The sequence below is a fragment of the Carassius auratus genome, chromosome 12, assembly GCF_003368295.1.
Source record: "Carassius auratus strain Wakin chromosome 12, ASM336829v1, whole genome shotgun sequence".
NCBI classification, from domain to species: Eukaryota; Metazoa; Chordata; class Actinopteri; order Cypriniformes; family Cyprinidae; genus Carassius; species Carassius auratus.
Window position 1 is genome coordinate 4,878,320 of NC_039254.1, and position 17,867 is coordinate 4,896,186.

General features: G+C 37.4%; 2 protein-coding genes across 3 annotated transcripts in view; one reads left to right on the top strand and one right to left on the bottom strand.

Moving 5' to 3' along the window:
• Nucleotides 1-770, top strand: part of afap1l2 (actin filament associated protein 1-like 2) — a 35,110-nt gene extending 34,340 nt beyond the window's left edge. For both annotated transcript variants that reach the window (XM_026276439.1, XM_026276440.1), the window contains exon 19: nt 133-770. In XM_026276439.1, coding sequence (XP_026132224.1) covers nt 133-159 — 27 coding nt within the window. In that variant the 3' untranslated portion in view covers nt 160-770. The remainder of the gene's footprint in view (nt 1-132) is intronic.
• LOC113111570 (von Willebrand factor A domain-containing protein 2-like) lies at nt 728-17,546 on the bottom strand. Its single transcript, XM_026276442.1, has 14 exons — nt 17,481-17,546; nt 14,052-14,106; nt 11,179-11,253; nt 10,287-10,420; nt 9,552-9,661; nt 7,684-7,878; nt 6,949-7,082; nt 6,732-6,861; nt 6,049-6,104; nt 5,849-5,956; nt 3,947-4,525; nt 2,466-3,017; nt 2,247-2,369; nt 728-1,421 (listed from the first exon to the last, which is right to left on the bottom strand). Exons 2-14 carry the CDS (start codon nt 14,095-14,097, stop codon nt 1,282-1,284), a joined length of 2,382 nt encoding a protein of 793 aa, XP_026132227.1. The 5' UTR covers nt 14,098-14,106; nt 17,481-17,546; the 3' UTR covers nt 728-1,281.
• Between the last annotated feature and the right edge of the window lie 321 nt (nt 17,547-17,867).

The window sequence follows — 17,867 nt, forward strand, 5'->3', positions numbered from 1 at the left end:
AATTGTATTCACTGATGGCAGTATTGTATATATAACAATGGTATATGAATATGGTTATGCAGAGTTCTAATGGTCTTTTATTTATTTATTTTTTACAATATATTCCTGTGTTATGTCATTCTCTCTTTGCAGGAGTGGGAGAAAAACTACTCCAACTAACTAGTGGAAGGGGAACAGACAGCACAAATTAACTTTTTAGCCAAAGCTCAAAGGACTGCTAAGGCAAATGCTTCAAGCATGGAGGGAGAGAGAGAGAGGGTGTGTCCAATGACCTGCAGGCTCCGCCTCTCTAAACATCACCTTCCACTCATCCCTGCTTCTCTGCATTCAGAGGCTGAGATGGTACTGGGTACATGCAGGCAGCTGATCCAATACAATATTTTCTGTTCCCTGCCAAATAACGCCACTGGACGACAATAGATTGTAAATCTATTCAAGTCGATTTTATGTAAGAGAAAGGAAGGGAATAAATAATATAACTCTTCCAGTGGTGTGCACATTAATTGATGGATGTTTCACAAGCTTGAGAAGAGACCAAAAAACTATTTGGCGAGCTTCGAGAACCACTATTTTTAGATTGGAACATTTCGATTCAAATATTCGTAGACCAGCTATTTGGCAAAATCTGGTACATTGTAGCTTGGTTCATGTATGCTGGTAACCAAGATGTGAATATATATTACATATCCGTTCAGTGTTTTTTGATTTGTTACTGTACGCTAGCTGAAACATGCACTTTTTATTCAAATAAAAGTTTGTACTGACAACAATTCGTATGCAAAAGCAGTAGTTGAGCACAAGGCATCCTGCTTTGAAATGGAAGAAATTTGCATTTTCTCCAGTAGGTGGCACCAAAACAACTCTATAAAGGATTTGAGTTAGGCTCAAAGTAAAAAAATAAAAAATAATACATTTAATAGCTTTAAAATAGACGAACATACCACTGTAGTTAAAAACAAAATAAATATGCTCAAAAACGTAAGCCTCTAACATGAGGTTTTCTGTAACAAGGAGTTTTCAATATGACAAGCAGCTCCAAATCTCCGACAGAATACAGTATATGTTCATAAAGGGTTTTCACTGCTGAATAAACTATACAAATAGCATCAAACCCCTTAAGATGGACCACAAATAAAATAAAAATCCTCATAATAGCATTTACAGAATTCATGAAATAGATACACATCCCGTTTGAAGTGTCACCTGTGTGTTCATGTGAATTTAGAATGATTTCTAACTCCTATCGCTGAGCTGTGTCTCTGTCTGTGTGTGTTTTCCTCTTTATCTGTGCTGAACTGGGGATGCATGTCTCCTGTGGTGCTGCTTATAGTGCTGCAGCAGCTCTTTTTCACCCTTGTGCTGACGGCGCCGCAGGCCTGCAGGTTTAGGAAGATCTCCTCTGGATGGCTGCTCTCTGCTTCCTGAAACACAAGTTCACAAAACACATAAATCAAAACACTTAAACACACCCTGCCAACCCCCTGTCCATTCTGAAAACCCCACAATTATGACCCATCCGGCAGGCATAGAAAAATAAACAAATCATATTGAGCACTGACATAAACAGATGTGTGAAGCCGTGTTACATCATGTTCATAAGATGGTTTAAAATAATCAGGATTTACATTGCAATCAGTCAGTTTCTTAATCAGTATTGCAGTATTATTATAAACAAATATCTTAAACAATCTAACCTTAAAACAACTTAGGTGAAACATAGTACTTGTTTTGCATTTTATAAAGCATGCAAATAAAATTTATTAAGTAACATTTACATTTTTAATTGGTAAAGGATTGGGTTTTGGATTATGCTCAGCAAAGCTGCACTGATTTGATAAAAATTACATTCAAACAGTAATATTATGAAATATTGAATTATATTTCAATATTTATTATATTTGATGAATATAAAGTTCCAAAGAACAGCATTTATATGAAAGAGAATTCATCTGTAACAAAATTGTAACTTTACAGTCACGTTTGAGCAGCAAAAGTAATAATCACTAAATTGTGAGATATCACTAAATATTTATACATTTTTGCCTTTTCTTTGCTTTTATTTAGAAAGCAAAGTAGTTAGATTTGATAGGAAAAGAAAAGTGGTACAACAACATTATTTGTTGGAGCACTGTCTCATCTGTAACCTAAAGTAACCTAAAAATGCCAAACGCTTGAATGAAAACTCCTAAATATTTTTCAACTACCCACTATTGTCCAAAAACGAATTAGTAGTTATAGGTACTGACGTGTTTCACAGTGCGGACCCTTCCAACCATTGCAATCGCAGCGGTAGCTGCCGTTGAGCAGCACACAGATGCCATCATTCATACAGGGGTTTGGATTGCACAGGTTAACAGGTTTCTTCACGTCTAGAAAGAGGATTCAATTACAGAGAGCGACGCAAGAATATAGATACATCAGAGATGAAAAGTGCTTTCAAAGAGGAATATCATTCGTCTCATTACCTGCACACACCATCTGTACCAGCACATCCTCAGAGTATTTCAGGTCATCATATGAAGGTACAGAGATCATGTGATCCTCCGAGCCGGCGATGCGGAAGAGAACCTCCTGCCGTATGTCCCCGATGCCGATCACAAACACTGACACTCCGCTATCCCGGATCTTCTGGGCAGGCACTGCTGCATCTTCCACACTCGTCCCATCAGTCAGCACCACCACGGCTTTGTTGACTCCAGGCCGTGCTCCTTTCCCCACAGTCAGGCTTTGGGAGAGCACATGGAGCAGGGCTGAACCTGTAGAGGCCTTCCCACCCAGAAAAGCAGCGTCTCCCACCGCCTTCAGAACGGCAGAGCCCGAGTCGTACTTGTCCAGGTCAAAGACCGTGATGGGCCGCCTCCCATAAACCACCAGTCCCACCTGAGCCACATCTCGATTGATGTCGAACTGCACTGAGGTGCTCCGAACAAAGTCTTGAAGGTGGACAAAGTTGTCCTTTCCTACACCACTGGAGGCATCCAACACAAAAACAAGGTCCAAAGCTTGACCCAGACAGCCTGGCGAAGACAAAAAGAGCTTTAGTATAACAGTTAAAAATCATAATCAAACTAAAAAGAAAAATTTTATCAGTTTGGCAAACCCTACTTTAAATATACGTTGTCATATTTTAGTGCATTATGCTAAGAGCATATTTAGAACATTATTTACACATTTTGATAAATGCATGCCTTCAAGTAAGAATTTGCATCCTAAAGGGACAATGATAATTTTTTAAAAGTCTGAGAAGGGAGGCAAATAAATTTTCCAATGCAATTCCAACAACAAAAGTTGTTTTGTTTCCCCAAGAAACTTGTGAACTGTTCACTTGCAAAAACTTTGCATTCCATTGCAAATATTTTGCCTTTTCTTTTCTTCATTATCATCTTAGTAACTTTCCCCTGCGAACAAAATCTCAATAACAAAATCTTTGCATTTCCTCAACAGTTTACATTCAGGCAGCTTAAGCAGGTCAATCCCAGACATGATTTATTATGACTGAATTGTTTAAAACATTAGGTTAGTCTTCTACAAAAAAACTCTCTAAGAGCACAAATTTAGTGTATTGGGGTAGTTTTGTTTCTCAGTTTTTGTGAGAGTTATGTTCTGTGCAATGGTTCACATTTTCATCTTCATGTAACTCTTTGTTAATGTAGATTTATTTGTCAGTAATTCAGTATGAGATTAATACTAATTGTACAAACTACATTTATGATGCTTTTTGTCCTTTTTAACACTTTTCATTTAAATTGGATCACTATTCACTTAAATTGGATGGAAAAGCGTGTACATTCTGCTAAACATTTGATTATTTAGTTTTTTCACTGAAGAAAGAAATTCTAGACAGAGTGACTATAACTCTGGGTGAACTTTCTATTCCTTGAGGAACAACAATCTCAGATAAGCATTTTTGAGGACTTAACAGTGGTCAAAGTGTTTAGATCTTTACCCTGGTTGTCCACACTGCAAATTTTGGCTCTTAGCTCTGGGATCTTTGCGCTCAATCTGTCAGGTGACTGGTATGTGATGGTGCGCTGTGGGTTCGCTGTGATGTTGTTTATTTCAGCCCTCATCCCGTCTGGCGCTACACCGATGATGAAGATCTCCCTGTCCCTTGCATACTTCGCTGGCTCCACCACAGGGTCCGCAGACGGCGTTCCCGTGAGCAACACTACCACTCGCGGCAGGTCGTCCTGAACGTCAGCGAACACAGGTGCGCTCTGAAAGCCATGGCGTGTGATGTAGTGAAGGGCGTTTCCAGCCTTGGCCTGGCCACCCCGATACTGCATGCCCTCAACAGCCTGGATCAGCTTTGCCGGGTCTCTGTGCTCCCCAATTTTGGCTTCTATCTTCACGTCACTTCCATACTGAGCCAATCCCATCTTGACAGGTGCGTCCGAACTCAGTACAGCCTGCATGAAACGCTTCAGGAAGGACTTGAAGCGCAAGAAACCTTCCAGGGTAAGTGCAGAGGAGCCCTCGACCAGGAAGAGCACATCTACAGTGCAGTCAAAACTAAGAATGGGAGCTGAAAAAAGAGGATGTGGTTAAAAGCCGCTCTGATTGACATACATTTGGATTCCATTCTCAGATCTAAGAAACATGCTTGACATACCACTTCTGCATTATCTCATGTTTATTTAAGAGTTTAGTTAGGATCATGTGAGACATAACATTGTTAAAGGAGAAGGGCATATGGGCTCTACGCTCCTCTATCCATTAACACATGCAAAAATGCATTTACTAACACCATAAACAAACAAAAAGATCCATCTTTCACTCTGTGGGTAAGTGAGGTTATCTGATCTAACCCCGGCCTGTGATGTCATTCACCCTGACTGACAGAAGGAGGTTTGGCCGGAGGATTCTATTTCAGTGTTACAATGGAATTCATAGAGACTGATGATGGCTTCTATCTCTGAATCTAATTTAGGAAACTTCCCCATCATGAGTGTGTGTGTGTGTGTCTGCCTGCGTGGCCAGAAACTACTCACATTTTTTGCTAATTTTATGGTAGTTTTTTGTATGATTGTTTTCGGAGACTGTTGTGGCACTATTATTACTATCATCACTGCTAGATTTATAAACTGAACATGAATAGAACATTAAAAAAAATGTGGTTGGTCGCTACAGTTCATAGTCAGTTTATGTTGCAACGGTGACCATGTTATGATGATATGCTATGCAAAAAAACATTATATAACCTTTTTAAAAAATACTTGTTTTCATAATTTGTAACACAATAATAAAGACAATATTTATAATAATCAGTAGTAGTAGAATCATTGTAATAACTTTAAAAAATTAAGAGTAATAACTTTTAAATTAATATTGATTAAAAAAAATTGTCACTGATTGTGTTGTGTGTATTGATTTTTTTGCATAAACAATAATAAAAAAAAAAAATCTTTTTTTAATGTCTTTTTAGTAGCTTTGGCAGTATTGTACAATGTACAGTATATCATACCAAATTGTTGTTTTTCTTCTTTTCATTAATTAATTTCATGTTTGCGTTTCACTCCATAAGGCAACACGTTTACAAGGTTTCTGACTTTGAGGGCATTTGGAGATTTGCAGAGTGGTATTAGCTCATAATTAGAGTGTCCCTTTCATCTGCGGGACATAAGACCTCAGAGGTGTATTTCAGTCAGCCATGACCCAGCCCGAAATATGACCCCCACTGTAACATAAAACCATGGGCTGTTTATGACAACTCCCACCCATACACAAATATACACTCCAACCAAACCCACCAAAACAAAACACACACATCTCACAGTGAATGTGAGACTGGAACAGCTCATTAGATGTTGAGGAGTGTGGAAGGAGAAGCACATGAGTGTGAACTCACCACAATTGGGGTCACTGCCGTAGCCCACGGGACACTCACAGCGGTGCATATCCAGTCCCTCAGATATACATGTCCCACCATTCTGACAGGGGTGAGAGTCACATGGGTCTGAAGAGAGATGGGATCATTATTATTAATCACATTTGAATGTTTATGGAATTAAATACTTATTATTCTATATTCCGATTGTTAGATCTTACCTGGACATATAGTTCTGTGACACACAACAGGGTTCTGCCTGTAAACTTTGTTATACCTGTAAATCAGAAACCAGTTTAATCCACACATTTCTGTCAATTAACTTTTTATTTTATTTTTTTACCTCAGGCCATGAAACCTCAAAACTATAATGATACTACTAATAATAATAATACCTAAACAATAAAAATTAACTGTTACTTTTGTTAATATCATTATTTGTGTGTGTATTAGCATGTTAAAATAATTGTATTCCTTTAGTTAGTCAAAGTTTCTGAAAGACAATGTGAAACCACTATTATATTTCTGTTAATAAACTCTTGTGTATGCTACCTCAGGCCATGAAACTTCAAAATTAATAATAATAATAAAACTATTTATTTATAAAAAAAAAATGATCAAATGTTTTGTAAAACATCATGAAACCAGTTTCATGCCATTTGATTCTGTTAATGATCTCCTTTAAGGTCATGAAACTTCCATATGAGCCTGGGACACTTCAAAAGAACAAGAACATAATGTGATCTTATACAAACATAAGCGCAGACCTGAGGCATCTCTGGGACTAATGATCCATCCTCGTGTGCAGTGGAGTCAGAATGTGCATTTTGTTAGTATATGTATTATAGTCAGACTTCAATTAGTCCAAAAGCAGCTCAAGACCATTGTGTTTTGCTCCATTTACCTGTAATGAGGGCAGAGGGATGTGTATGTTGAGGATCCCTTGGACCCCTTCCAGCAAATGAAGTTTCCCTGGAGCTCTTTGACTGTCTCCAGGGTTTTTTGAACACACGGGTAAGACTCCACTTTACACCCTGCAGGTTTCACAGCACTGGAAGCGTTATTTACTGTTCGTAACTTCAAATGGTGTTGTTGATTGAGTCACAGGTGAGTTTTTTTACCTGAAGGAACGGCAGTGCAGACAGATGAGGTGGTGAGGGTGGTGAATAATCCGTTTACAGCGTCACTGAAGTGCTCCGCGAAGAACACATGAGCGTCCGAAGGGCTGCTCGCCAATTCATGGAGCTCTTCCCATCTTAGGAGACAAAGACAAGGCTTGATTTAGCAGCTAATATGCATTTTGAAAAGCATTACAGTTCAAACATTATTATTATTTTTTTTTTTTTTTACAATTTAAAAAATATGGAATTATTCCTGTGATGATTTGCTGCTCAAACATTACTTGTTGAAAAAAGGCTCCTCAAACGTTTGAACACTTGTGAAAGTCACATAGTAATTTCCAGATTTATAGTCCAGGACATATGGTGCAGTATATTTTTGCAGATACATTTTGAGATGTCAGAGCATATGGTGCTGCAAGAACTCAATTCATCTGAACCCGAACACACTGATACATTCCCAGCTGTTAGATACGGCCCCTAAGGTGAGTTTATCCACTATTATTCCCTCTTCTTCCTGCACCTGTTGGGAAGCTGCCATAAAGCCTCAAAGTAAAGAGAAAACACAGGAATCATGCTATCTGCAGGATAACCAACAGTGTGGTGAGAAAATGCATAATCCTCATGACAATGTCACAAAAAAATCGTATATTTTGGAATATGACCCGGACATGTTCTTGAGAGATTTTGTGAGGGTTTCATTTGGTTATTGATGTGACTGTACATGTTTTGTGTTACCTGGGGTAACGGATCCCCACGGCAAACAGAGTCACTCCAGACTGCTTGAGCTCGGAGGCAGCCAGCTGCACTGCCCCCTGGGACTTTCCGTCAGATAAGAGGATGACGACACGTGGCACTGTGGAATTGTGTCCGCCGGAAAACCCCTTCCTCAGAACGAACTTCAGAGCCAGACCTGTCTGTGTGCTTCCACCTCTGAGCGAGAGAAAGAGACAGGCTTATTTTATACATAAAGCATTTTTAAGACGTAAAACTGAGAGCCTAGAATATGAAAATGAACTACTGTCACATATCATTGTAAGTGGCTTAATTTAACTACAGTGGCCCCTCAGAAGTCTTAGGATAACACAGAAGCCTTTAGTTCCCTTCACTGCACCGTGTCCTTAATGCACCTCTCATGATGAAACCTAAACCTATTACAGCATTCTCAGATACACATCTTTGGGTTCATTCAAACTCTGCCTGACTTCTTTCAAGTGTTAATGCATTCTCTGAACTTCATGAATTTACACTTGATACATAAATTGGAATGAACACTTACAGTAGCTAGCCAGTTGATTTAAAAACTTTTTTTAGGAACTGCAAATCACATGTAAAGAACCACACTTGTTTTTTGTCTGACACAAAATGGGGGTCCAGAAATCTGGGACTTTAAATCAAGCCAGTAATAAAGGATTTGTTGGGTTTAAGATTTGTGGAAGATGGAAATCAAAGAAAAATGATGCAAAAGGAAATAATATTATAAGATCCTGCACTATTTCAAGGTCACCAATTAAACAAACAAGCAAATCTGTGTCACTGAATTGTGAATGTGAATTCCTTTATACAGGAGATCAGAAATTGTTGTAAACTGTTACACTGATAATATTATTTTGTAATTAAAGCATCTGTAGTAGACAGTAGTTAAAAATGCGAAATAAAAAGCATTTCCCCTAAATATTTTATACAGAATATTATATAAATATAAAAAAACAAACAGTCATGAAATGGTATTTTGCATCATTTTACAGAATATTTACAACTACAATAAAATGTATTAATTTATTTGTAGTAAATATATTTATATATTATTTAAATTGATATATTTATTATTATACAATTTATTTTAACATATTAACAATATTTTAATAGCAATTCTGATTACGGATGTAATTCACCTTTTGTGTTGTTTTTTGAATAAGCATAAAAGTAAAAGACAATTGAAACAATAACATTTTAAATATTATGCATTATTATGTGTTAGTTTTCTCATTGCAGAAATTAGATTAAGGTCATATAAACTTAATATTTGCTTATTTGTTGATTTTTTTACGAAGGTATGCATCTACAAAATACAGTTTCATGAGTGGCTAGTGAATAACAGATAAATTGTCATCTACTGACAATACTCATTTATCCTGTGCTGAAATACATGATCTCCTATATCCTACAGGGATACTGACTGACTGCCAGTTGAGATGCAGACATGTGCACAGCTGGGCTTCTCTCCATCATCTTCACTCACAGTTGTTCCGCTAGACAGACAAGTGGTGAGGTTTTCAGTGGGAATCTGAACCAGTAATTTCACAGCCTGTCGAGGGAGATGTGGTATGTCCTGACTGGGTGATGAGGTTCGGGCCAGCTGTGCGCTCAGTGTAATTCAGCTACTAGTCATTACAGATCCTTGCACACCCTTCACCACAAAAACCATTAATTCAACCTCATCAAACCGTCCATCACGGCACAGCACACTCAGACACGCTTGCACACACATGTTGAGAGTGTAAATGTAAACATGTCAGTGTTGCCAAAATCTCCAAGATATAAAATCGAGTGAGACATTTTTCAATGCTTTTCTAAAAGACACACAATAACACTAATCTCTGTACCTATAGTGGACTTTCTTCATCTTTTTCTTCAGCTCCTCTTTGCTCTTGTAAGAGTCTAGACTTATTTCCAGCTTGGGTGTGGAACCAAACTGAATCACGCCAACTCTCACCTGCCCAAAACAGAGAATGCAGTTTAAACACCACAAACAGGAAGAGGACTGAACATAAAGATACCAGAAGTGGAAGATAAGCCATACAAAATTTACAAGAATACAGTGTTTTGCAAGCAAATACCATTTCAGTCTTAATACTTCAAAATTTCATGTTCTACTTGCAATTTCTTTGTACTTATTTGTTTTTCTCAGTTAAATTTTTGTCTGCACCAAATGTTTTTAAGGCTATCCTGTATGCTATTGTTGGTAGGGATCATATTCCAAAACAATACTTATATATATAATTTGCGACAAGCATCTGAAGTCAAAATATAGCTTTATGTAAAAATAAATACCCAAAAAAAAATTATTCACTATTATTGTTAATTCATATGCAAAAACAATTGGGTTTTGGCAATGCTAACAATGCTAATACACTACGTAAAAAAAAAAGTACCATAAAAATTTTTTATATAAGTGCTTTTTTGGTGTTTTTGAGTGTGATCACTGTAAAAAGCAAGAGTTGCATAGTAAAATTATAGCATAGTGGATTAAAACTACACAAGGGTGAGTAAATAATATTTTTTTCAACGATTTTTTTTTCAATTTTGGAGAACTCAAACTCAAGTTTATTCGATCTGACCTTGTCTGTGCTGACATCGAGAGCTTCACACAGCTTCAACACATAGTGGCGGGACCGTTCAAATCCTCCTTTTCCAACGCTGTAAGAGCTATCCATCACAAAGAGAATATCCACCGCTGCAGAGCACTGCATCACTGACCACACACAGGAGAAAAGACAAAGTTTACCCATCTGAACTCCATCTTTAGCTTCTGAATAGTCACTAATGTATAGTATCAGTCTATGGAAGTCCAGATTGATTAACCCAATGGCACATGGAACAACACAATGGTGCTGCAAAACAGCAACATGCTCACATAAACACTGGCCTGTATTTGACACACATAAGCAGCTTAAAGGTAGCCTGTGGCATGTTCTAGCAGAGATAAATACTCACAAACACATTATAGCAAGTTTGTGCTAGTCAGCTGGCTAAATTATAATCCATGTAGCTGTCATGTTAGAACCCGCCGCCTGCCATAAAGAAGGTGATTAGACAGAGACGGCATGCCGCTGTCTGTAACAGCACACACACTTATGAGGACACAACATAGACTTCTATTGTTTTTATGTAACACTAAATATCATTTCTAGAAGGCAACGTCTGGGGGCAATTTTGTTCCTAAATTATAGGTAAGGAAACACACAATCTCTCACAGGCTTTCGGTTTCTCTGCAGTCATACCCTCAGACGTTCAACATGAAACTAAAGCCTCTCTTTACAAGTAAACACAGGTTACTCTCTCACACATTTATGCGGAAACACACAGGCAGTAGATCAGTGGTTCTTTAAACAGACATGTATTCTTCTGTTCTAGAAATACTTTCAATGCTGTCCATCCAGACTACAGAGCTGCTTTGTAAATGTTTGATTAGATTTTCTGACTGAGAAAAAAAAAAAGGTCAACACTCACTTTCTCCAGCAGCATTTATCTTCATAATGGTTTCAAGATCCGTCTGCATTTCCTGCACACAGGAAATGGAGCACACTATAAAGAAAGAGATACTGTCATTAGTACTGTAGATAGTACTTAGTAGATAGAAAACTTGCCAAAAAATCAAAAAATCTGAAATTGAAATTATATATATTATTTAAATAATTTAAATAATGGTTTTAAAAATAGTTTCTAAAGTTTATAAGCTACAAGAATGAGTCATATTTCATCCAAAATCAAAAAATAGACGCATTTAAATATAAAAAGATTAAAAACAGTTTAAAATAAAAAAATAAATAAATAAACGAACAAATAAAAAAATTGTAATTGCTGTAAAATTATATATTATTAGTAGTATTTATACATAATAATCATAGCTCTTATACTGCCTATGGTTATTTATGCTTAATTTATTAATATTTTCAAAAAGTTAACTGTAACCGTAAGAATCACACTTAATAAAAAAAAATAATAATAATAACAATAATAAAAATGATGGTCAATTGTGATGAAAATAATGCATTACAATACAACACAAAAAAACCTGAATGGTCCTAAAACCATTTTCAGGTGAAAGGTGAGCTGGACATGTTTTTGGTGTTTTCTGACCCAGGTACTCCCTCAGGCGCTGTCAAAGTCAACAGCAGCTTACACAAATGAGTCATTTTGAGCACAACTCCTAGATAACCGAGCTGACCTCTGGCCCTAAGACACAGCTCCGCATGAAACTCACTAAACATCCTTCAGAGGGGACTAATGCAGAATGATTTGCATTCCAGCAACGCCCACTGGACGTAAAGACCACGGTCAGGCCGTCCTGGCCTGTGTTTGCCGCTCGACTGAGCAGGGTTCAGAGCGTGCTCTCTCATGCAAACAATCGCTGATTGAGAAGCAGGGGCCATGTGAACAGCCCAGGGCAGAGACGAGAGTGAAGTCTCTGCGTAACGCTCCTGCAGAGTGGAGTGCGCTTGGGAATCACATACTTTAATCATGTGCTATTGTCTCCTAACACTCATGGCATCTTGAGGAGGGTCGCTCTCAGTGCCTTGCCATGGTAACAGGCCTCGGCCTAAGAAACCTGCAGGACCCCACGGGGGGATGAGGAGTTAGGGGTCTCAGGGAAAAATTACAAGGCCACATAATGTTAATGGGTTAATTAAAATAAGGGTGGAGGTGAATACAGATCTAGATCATTCTGAGTCACTGCTATTCTCACAAGAATTACAGAAAACAAGAAATAAAGAGAGAAAAAGAAGATGATTATATTTCATGAACTAATTCTGAAGGAAATTCGACATCAAAAACATTTGAAAAAATTGAAAGAAAAATGTAAACGTAAATTAAAAGGAAAAAAGAAAAGGACTGATAACTCTGGAAAGGGGATGTCTAGGATTTTTTCACATGATAGATGGCTAGTATCAGTGATGCATAGCTCTGAACAAGCCACCTTGTATTAGGTCGCAGTAAATCTCTCCTTAAACCTTGCGGTGATCCTATCTGACAGGCTGCACTGTGGAACCAGGAGACATTTTATCGCTTAATTTAAGTGGACTGCAGGACTAAATCCCTCCTCAGATTTATGGCATGTGTCCAGGAATGTAATGGGAAAATTCTTGAGGACAGCACGGGTAGATATCTCAATTTAGAAACTCAACACTCCAACAAAATATATAGTCACAGAAGTGTTTAGCTGGGGCCTCAGCAAAATATAATAACAATGTAAAAATAATTATTATAAACAAAGCCATATTATAACATCTTTGCATCAGTTTGTCTGATAAAACCTATTCCTCACAGGGCAAATGCTGTTGAAGTTAAAGTACTTGTTGAGTAACAAACATCAGGCTGAATTTCCTAGTTGAGGGTCTATTATGAATCATTTCGGTCATGACAACACAAAAGTGTTTAACATGGAAATATACATGGAAGTGTAAATGATTTTGGTCATGGCAGAAAAGATCTGCTACGAAGCAACCAATATATCCACAGACATGCTTCTGTTAGCATGTCAGAAATACTGCTGCTGCTCATACAGTACATGAAATTAGCCCCATATATAACAGATTCAGTTACTCAATAGCAGATCTATATAGGCGGAGCTGGGGGAGGTGGAGGGTTTAAGAAGCACACTGCAACTGCTACAGCAAGCACTAGTGGAGTATTTGAATGTTAAAGGTGCTGTATGTAAGTTTTTGACTCTACTAAAGCATAAATGTTTTAACTGATATTTAAGAAACATGCTAAGTTGACATATTTATCTGAAAAATGATGCTAAAGTCAGTTATTTTCCCTTGAAAATGTGCGTTCCTGTTTTGGTATGTGAAAACCCGCCCACTGCCAGTTTCCCCAATTTTATTTCGGAACCCCATGTTGTCACTTGGTGGAAAACAACGTGTATTTCATTTCATTCATCATCAAGTGCACTCGTTCCTGTTGGTGTCGTCAAACTGGCAATCTGTGTGTGCGTCAAGTCGGAGGAGGAGGGGCCGGATGAAAAAAAACCCTCTCCAATATTTTGAATTTGGATTGCAATACCTAGTTTAACCACTCAGAGTCAATCCTACATACAGCACCTTTAAGCAGCGAGGCTGCTGATGTGAAAGAAATCACTCAAATTGCATCATGTGAATAATAATGCACTTCAAACCTATCGGCCTTCATGACAGACCACTGTATTTCCTATATTCTTACATATATCTCAAGTCACTAAGCATGAAACATTTCTAAAGTAGAATTTCACAATTAAAAATTAAGAAAGATATTAAATTTCTGCACGTTGCAAAGATTAAATTAAAATAAAATAAAATGAAATACAATTTTGTGTTACAGAATGCCAAGACACCTCTTCTTACCTTGACCAAACAGCAGCATAAGATGCAGCCAGCTTTTAGAGGACATTTTTAAGCCCTGAAATGTGAACAAAACAAGAATCAATTAAAACTGAGGAAAAGAGTCTTGCAGGAAGTCTTTGAAGAGGCCAACTACTGAGCAAGTGTACCAAAAAAAAAAGGCTTGAGAATGCTAACAAAGAGAAAAGCAGCAGTGAGTGAGACTATCAGAGAAAACAAATTTGGGGAGAGAAATATTTCGTGGAATTTCAATTGGAGTTGGTGGGCTTGAGGTTAGTGGGGCAGCAATTTTCAAAGACCCTCTGGAGCACTGGTCAGACAAGCATGGGACTTGGGATGGGAAAGAGCCAGTCTGCTGGCTATTTGGAGATCAAACACAAGCAACTAATGGCTGAGGGACTCCGGTAGCTGTTGGCTATGAAGTCTGCACCCTTGCACGCTATAAAATGACTGACAGAAGTCAAAGCCATCACTACAACACAAGAACTCATGACAAACTCTTTATGGGTGGCCTCTCCACTGAGCCTAATGAGTAGACATTACAGGGCCCCAAACATTGTTTCGCCTGATAGCAGGCAAGCTCAAGTCTAAGCCAGTCAAACTGTCATCATATCAGACTAATCATTTACCCGTCTATGTTTTGAGAAAAGTGTAGGGAGAGCTGTGATTTGTGGAGAAAACAGCATGATACTGTTCATCTCGGATTAAGTCTCCCTGCAGTCACAAAATCCTCCTTAGGTCAAAGTTCATATCTTTAAGAGCCAAACTTTATTATTAAATTAAACATGTTGACAAATGCCAACTGGAGGCACCAGACAGGAGAATTATTCACCGCTATGGGTCACTGGATTCAATCTCAACGCCTACTTGTTCTGCTCTGGAATCAAAGTCAAACCGACAACCATCCAAAACCACACTGTTAAAAAAAACAGAACTGGTTCATGTTTATACTACCAGAATTATCTACTTATTTTCTAATTAATTATTCATTAGCAACATGATGACAAGTTCAAATGTTTGTGGTCAGTAATTCTTTTTTGAAAGAACTAATTTAAAATGTTTAATTAGCAAGGATGCATTAAATAGATCAAAATGATAATGACATTTCTAAAACTACAAGATTTTTATTTCAAATAAATGCACAACTTTTTAAAACATTGATAATAATAAATGTTTCTTGAGCAGCGAATCGGCATATTAAAATGATTTCTGAAGTATCATACGACACTGAAGACTGGAGGAAAGGCCACGGAAAATTCAGCTTTGCCATCACAGGAACGAATCACATTTTAAAATATACTGAAATAAAAAATAAAAAAAACAATTATTTTAAAGGTTTTTTTTAATGCAATAATGAAGCCTTGGTGAGGATAAGAGGCTTCTTTCAAAAACATTTTTAAAAATCATATCAAGCCCTGGACTTCTGTACCTGTTGAGTATAAGACTTACAGAAATCAAACGAATCATAGACATCCATAAAGCAACTTAAAGACACCTATCACACATGGCTTTTTCAAGTTTACTAACCTTCCTGAATGTAGTCTAAACTATCTATAAGTAGATAACAGTATAATTCTAGTCATGTTTGTGTGCATTCAGTGGAACCTTTTCTTTAAATGTGTTTGAGAGACAAGCAAAATGTGTGTGTGTGTGTGTGTGTGTGCGTGTGTTATGTCTGCACAGTTGTATCTGATTGGTCGGGTTCCAGGTGTTAAAAGCAGTTGTAAAGGCAAAGTGGTTATCAGTTTTGGAATGAAATGAAGTGAGTATTGAGGCAATTCTGACCCGTGAAGTCACTCTTTGATCGTCTCACTCACGGTTGGACTTCTAAAGATACCCACAGAGCACCACTCAAGAGAGGAAACTTTAGGAATGCCACCTGACATGCTTAAAGACAGAATCTGTTCTGTAAAGAATCAAATCGATCAAACTGAGAGAAAGACTTTTGGACCGTTTAGCCACACAGGACTCTATTTGAGCCTTGAGAAAGTTGGACTACAATTGTCGAAGGGAATCTGATAAAATCTCAGCCTGATAAGAGGCATTTCCTGCCTGTGAATGAACAGCAGGAAGCAGACAGCACTTGTTCAGGTGCCATTTAAAAGAACCTTCTTTGAGGCTGATAATCATCTGGACTCTTAGAGCACCTCACAAACCTGCCATACGATAACCTTGACTAACAACCCGTCTCGGTCTGTGAAACAAGTGGAGCCGTCTAGAGCCAGAGGAACCCAGTAAGATCACTGGCTTTGCTCTCCTAATTCTTCTTTATTCCCAAATTCATACATTCCTCACTGCTCTAAGCTTTCACGATTCATTATTTCCTACTTTATCTATTAAACAACTCCTAAGCTAAAGAATATATACATTTTAAGCAAAAGAATACATATATATTTTTAGATGCTAGGGACCCCCTACAATCATCCTCGTCTTCCACAATCTCTCCTCACTCCTTTTCATGTCTTCCCGAAATCCACTGAAAACTATTTAATATAATTTAAATAACAAATTACCATTGTATGATATTTTAAAATATGCTAAATATATTTATCTGATATGGCAGAGCTTAAAAGGTAATGCTTGTTAATGTCACAGGAGTGACAGTAAATGAGAAAAGAATCTGAGGATGGAAGGCTCCTTTTGAGATACTCTAAGGCTCACTTATTAAAACTAATTTGTATAGCCCCTCCTCCCACTTTATTGGTGAGAAAACAATTTTTATATATTTAGAATCGTAGTCTATAGTATAAGAAATTGTTTCAATGCATTTGCTGCTTAAGCTAGAAGCATCATTGGCATTAATGCATCAAGGGAACGACTCACCTGTGCAGTGACGTCACGCTTGTAGCCAGACTAGCCACTACAGAAAATAGCATTGTAGATTGGTGTGTTTGCATATCCTCGAATACCTAATCTTTTAATATCTTAGCTTAATATTAAGCGTAACTAGATACAATTTGCATATCCCTTTTTCCATGCAGAAGTTAGTCTATTACACCAATATTTAGTCTAATAAAATATTTTCTTTTCGTTTAGTATTCTGACTTAAGAATAGACTGATTCTGACGTAGACCTATTTAACCAATTCTACAACAAATCTTTACATTAAACAGTTCATTAATCCGATTGTCGCCCAATTTCGTTTCCAAGCAACACGACTAAATATTTTTCAACAAGTTTTTAAGCAGTTTTCGCTATGTTAACTTCAAGCACTAATTAAAATTATTAAAACTTAAAAGCGTTTGACCTAAACCAGCACAGTAATAATGCGCGAGACATTTTTAAATTAGGGTTAGATTTCCTGCGCCGCTGCACAGACCATTTTGCGATTTAAGTTTCGGAATAACGACAAACTTTAGCTCATAGAAATCTTTAAACAATGAAATATCAAGTTGGACGCAAGAAGAAATAGTTCATGAGTAAATGTCTCACCTCACCGTCCTGTTCTCGCCGCAGGTTCTGAAGTGTCAGTCTCCTCTCGAGTGTTGTGACCGTGACTCAGTAGTGAACAGTAGAGGGAGCCCTGCTACTTCCGTACTGACTTCATCCTCATTCAACTCACTCCACAGACCTTTTTTTTTTTTTTTTTTTTTTTTTAATCAATCCAAGACCCAAATTCTCTCAAAGTTATTAAAAAGTGTCAAATTTCTCTTGCATAAAATTACAATAATAATTCAACAAAAAAGTTTTTTTTTTCTTCCATGGAAAACTTAATTAGGGCTTGTTCACATTCATAGCTTTTTTTTCTTCATACAATAAAAGCAAATAGTGAACGGAGGCAGATATTCAATAAGTATGTGGCTCCTAAGAAAGATAGTC

Bases quoted from the DNA above. Each gene is read 5' to 3' on its own strand.
- LOC113111570 (XM_026276442.1), bottom strand. From the start codon at position 14,097: ATGTCCTCTAAAAGCTGGCTGCATCTTATGCTGCTGTTTGGTCAAG. The intron at 7,083-7,683 runs GTAACACAAAAC...TTGTCTCCTAAG, and splicing joins GTGGGGATCCGTTACCCCAG to ATGGGAAGAGCTCCATGAAT. The intron at 4,526-5,848 runs GTGAGTTCACAC...CTCTTTTTTCAG, and splicing joins CGGCAGTGACCCCAATTGTG to CTCCCATTCTTAGTTTTGAC.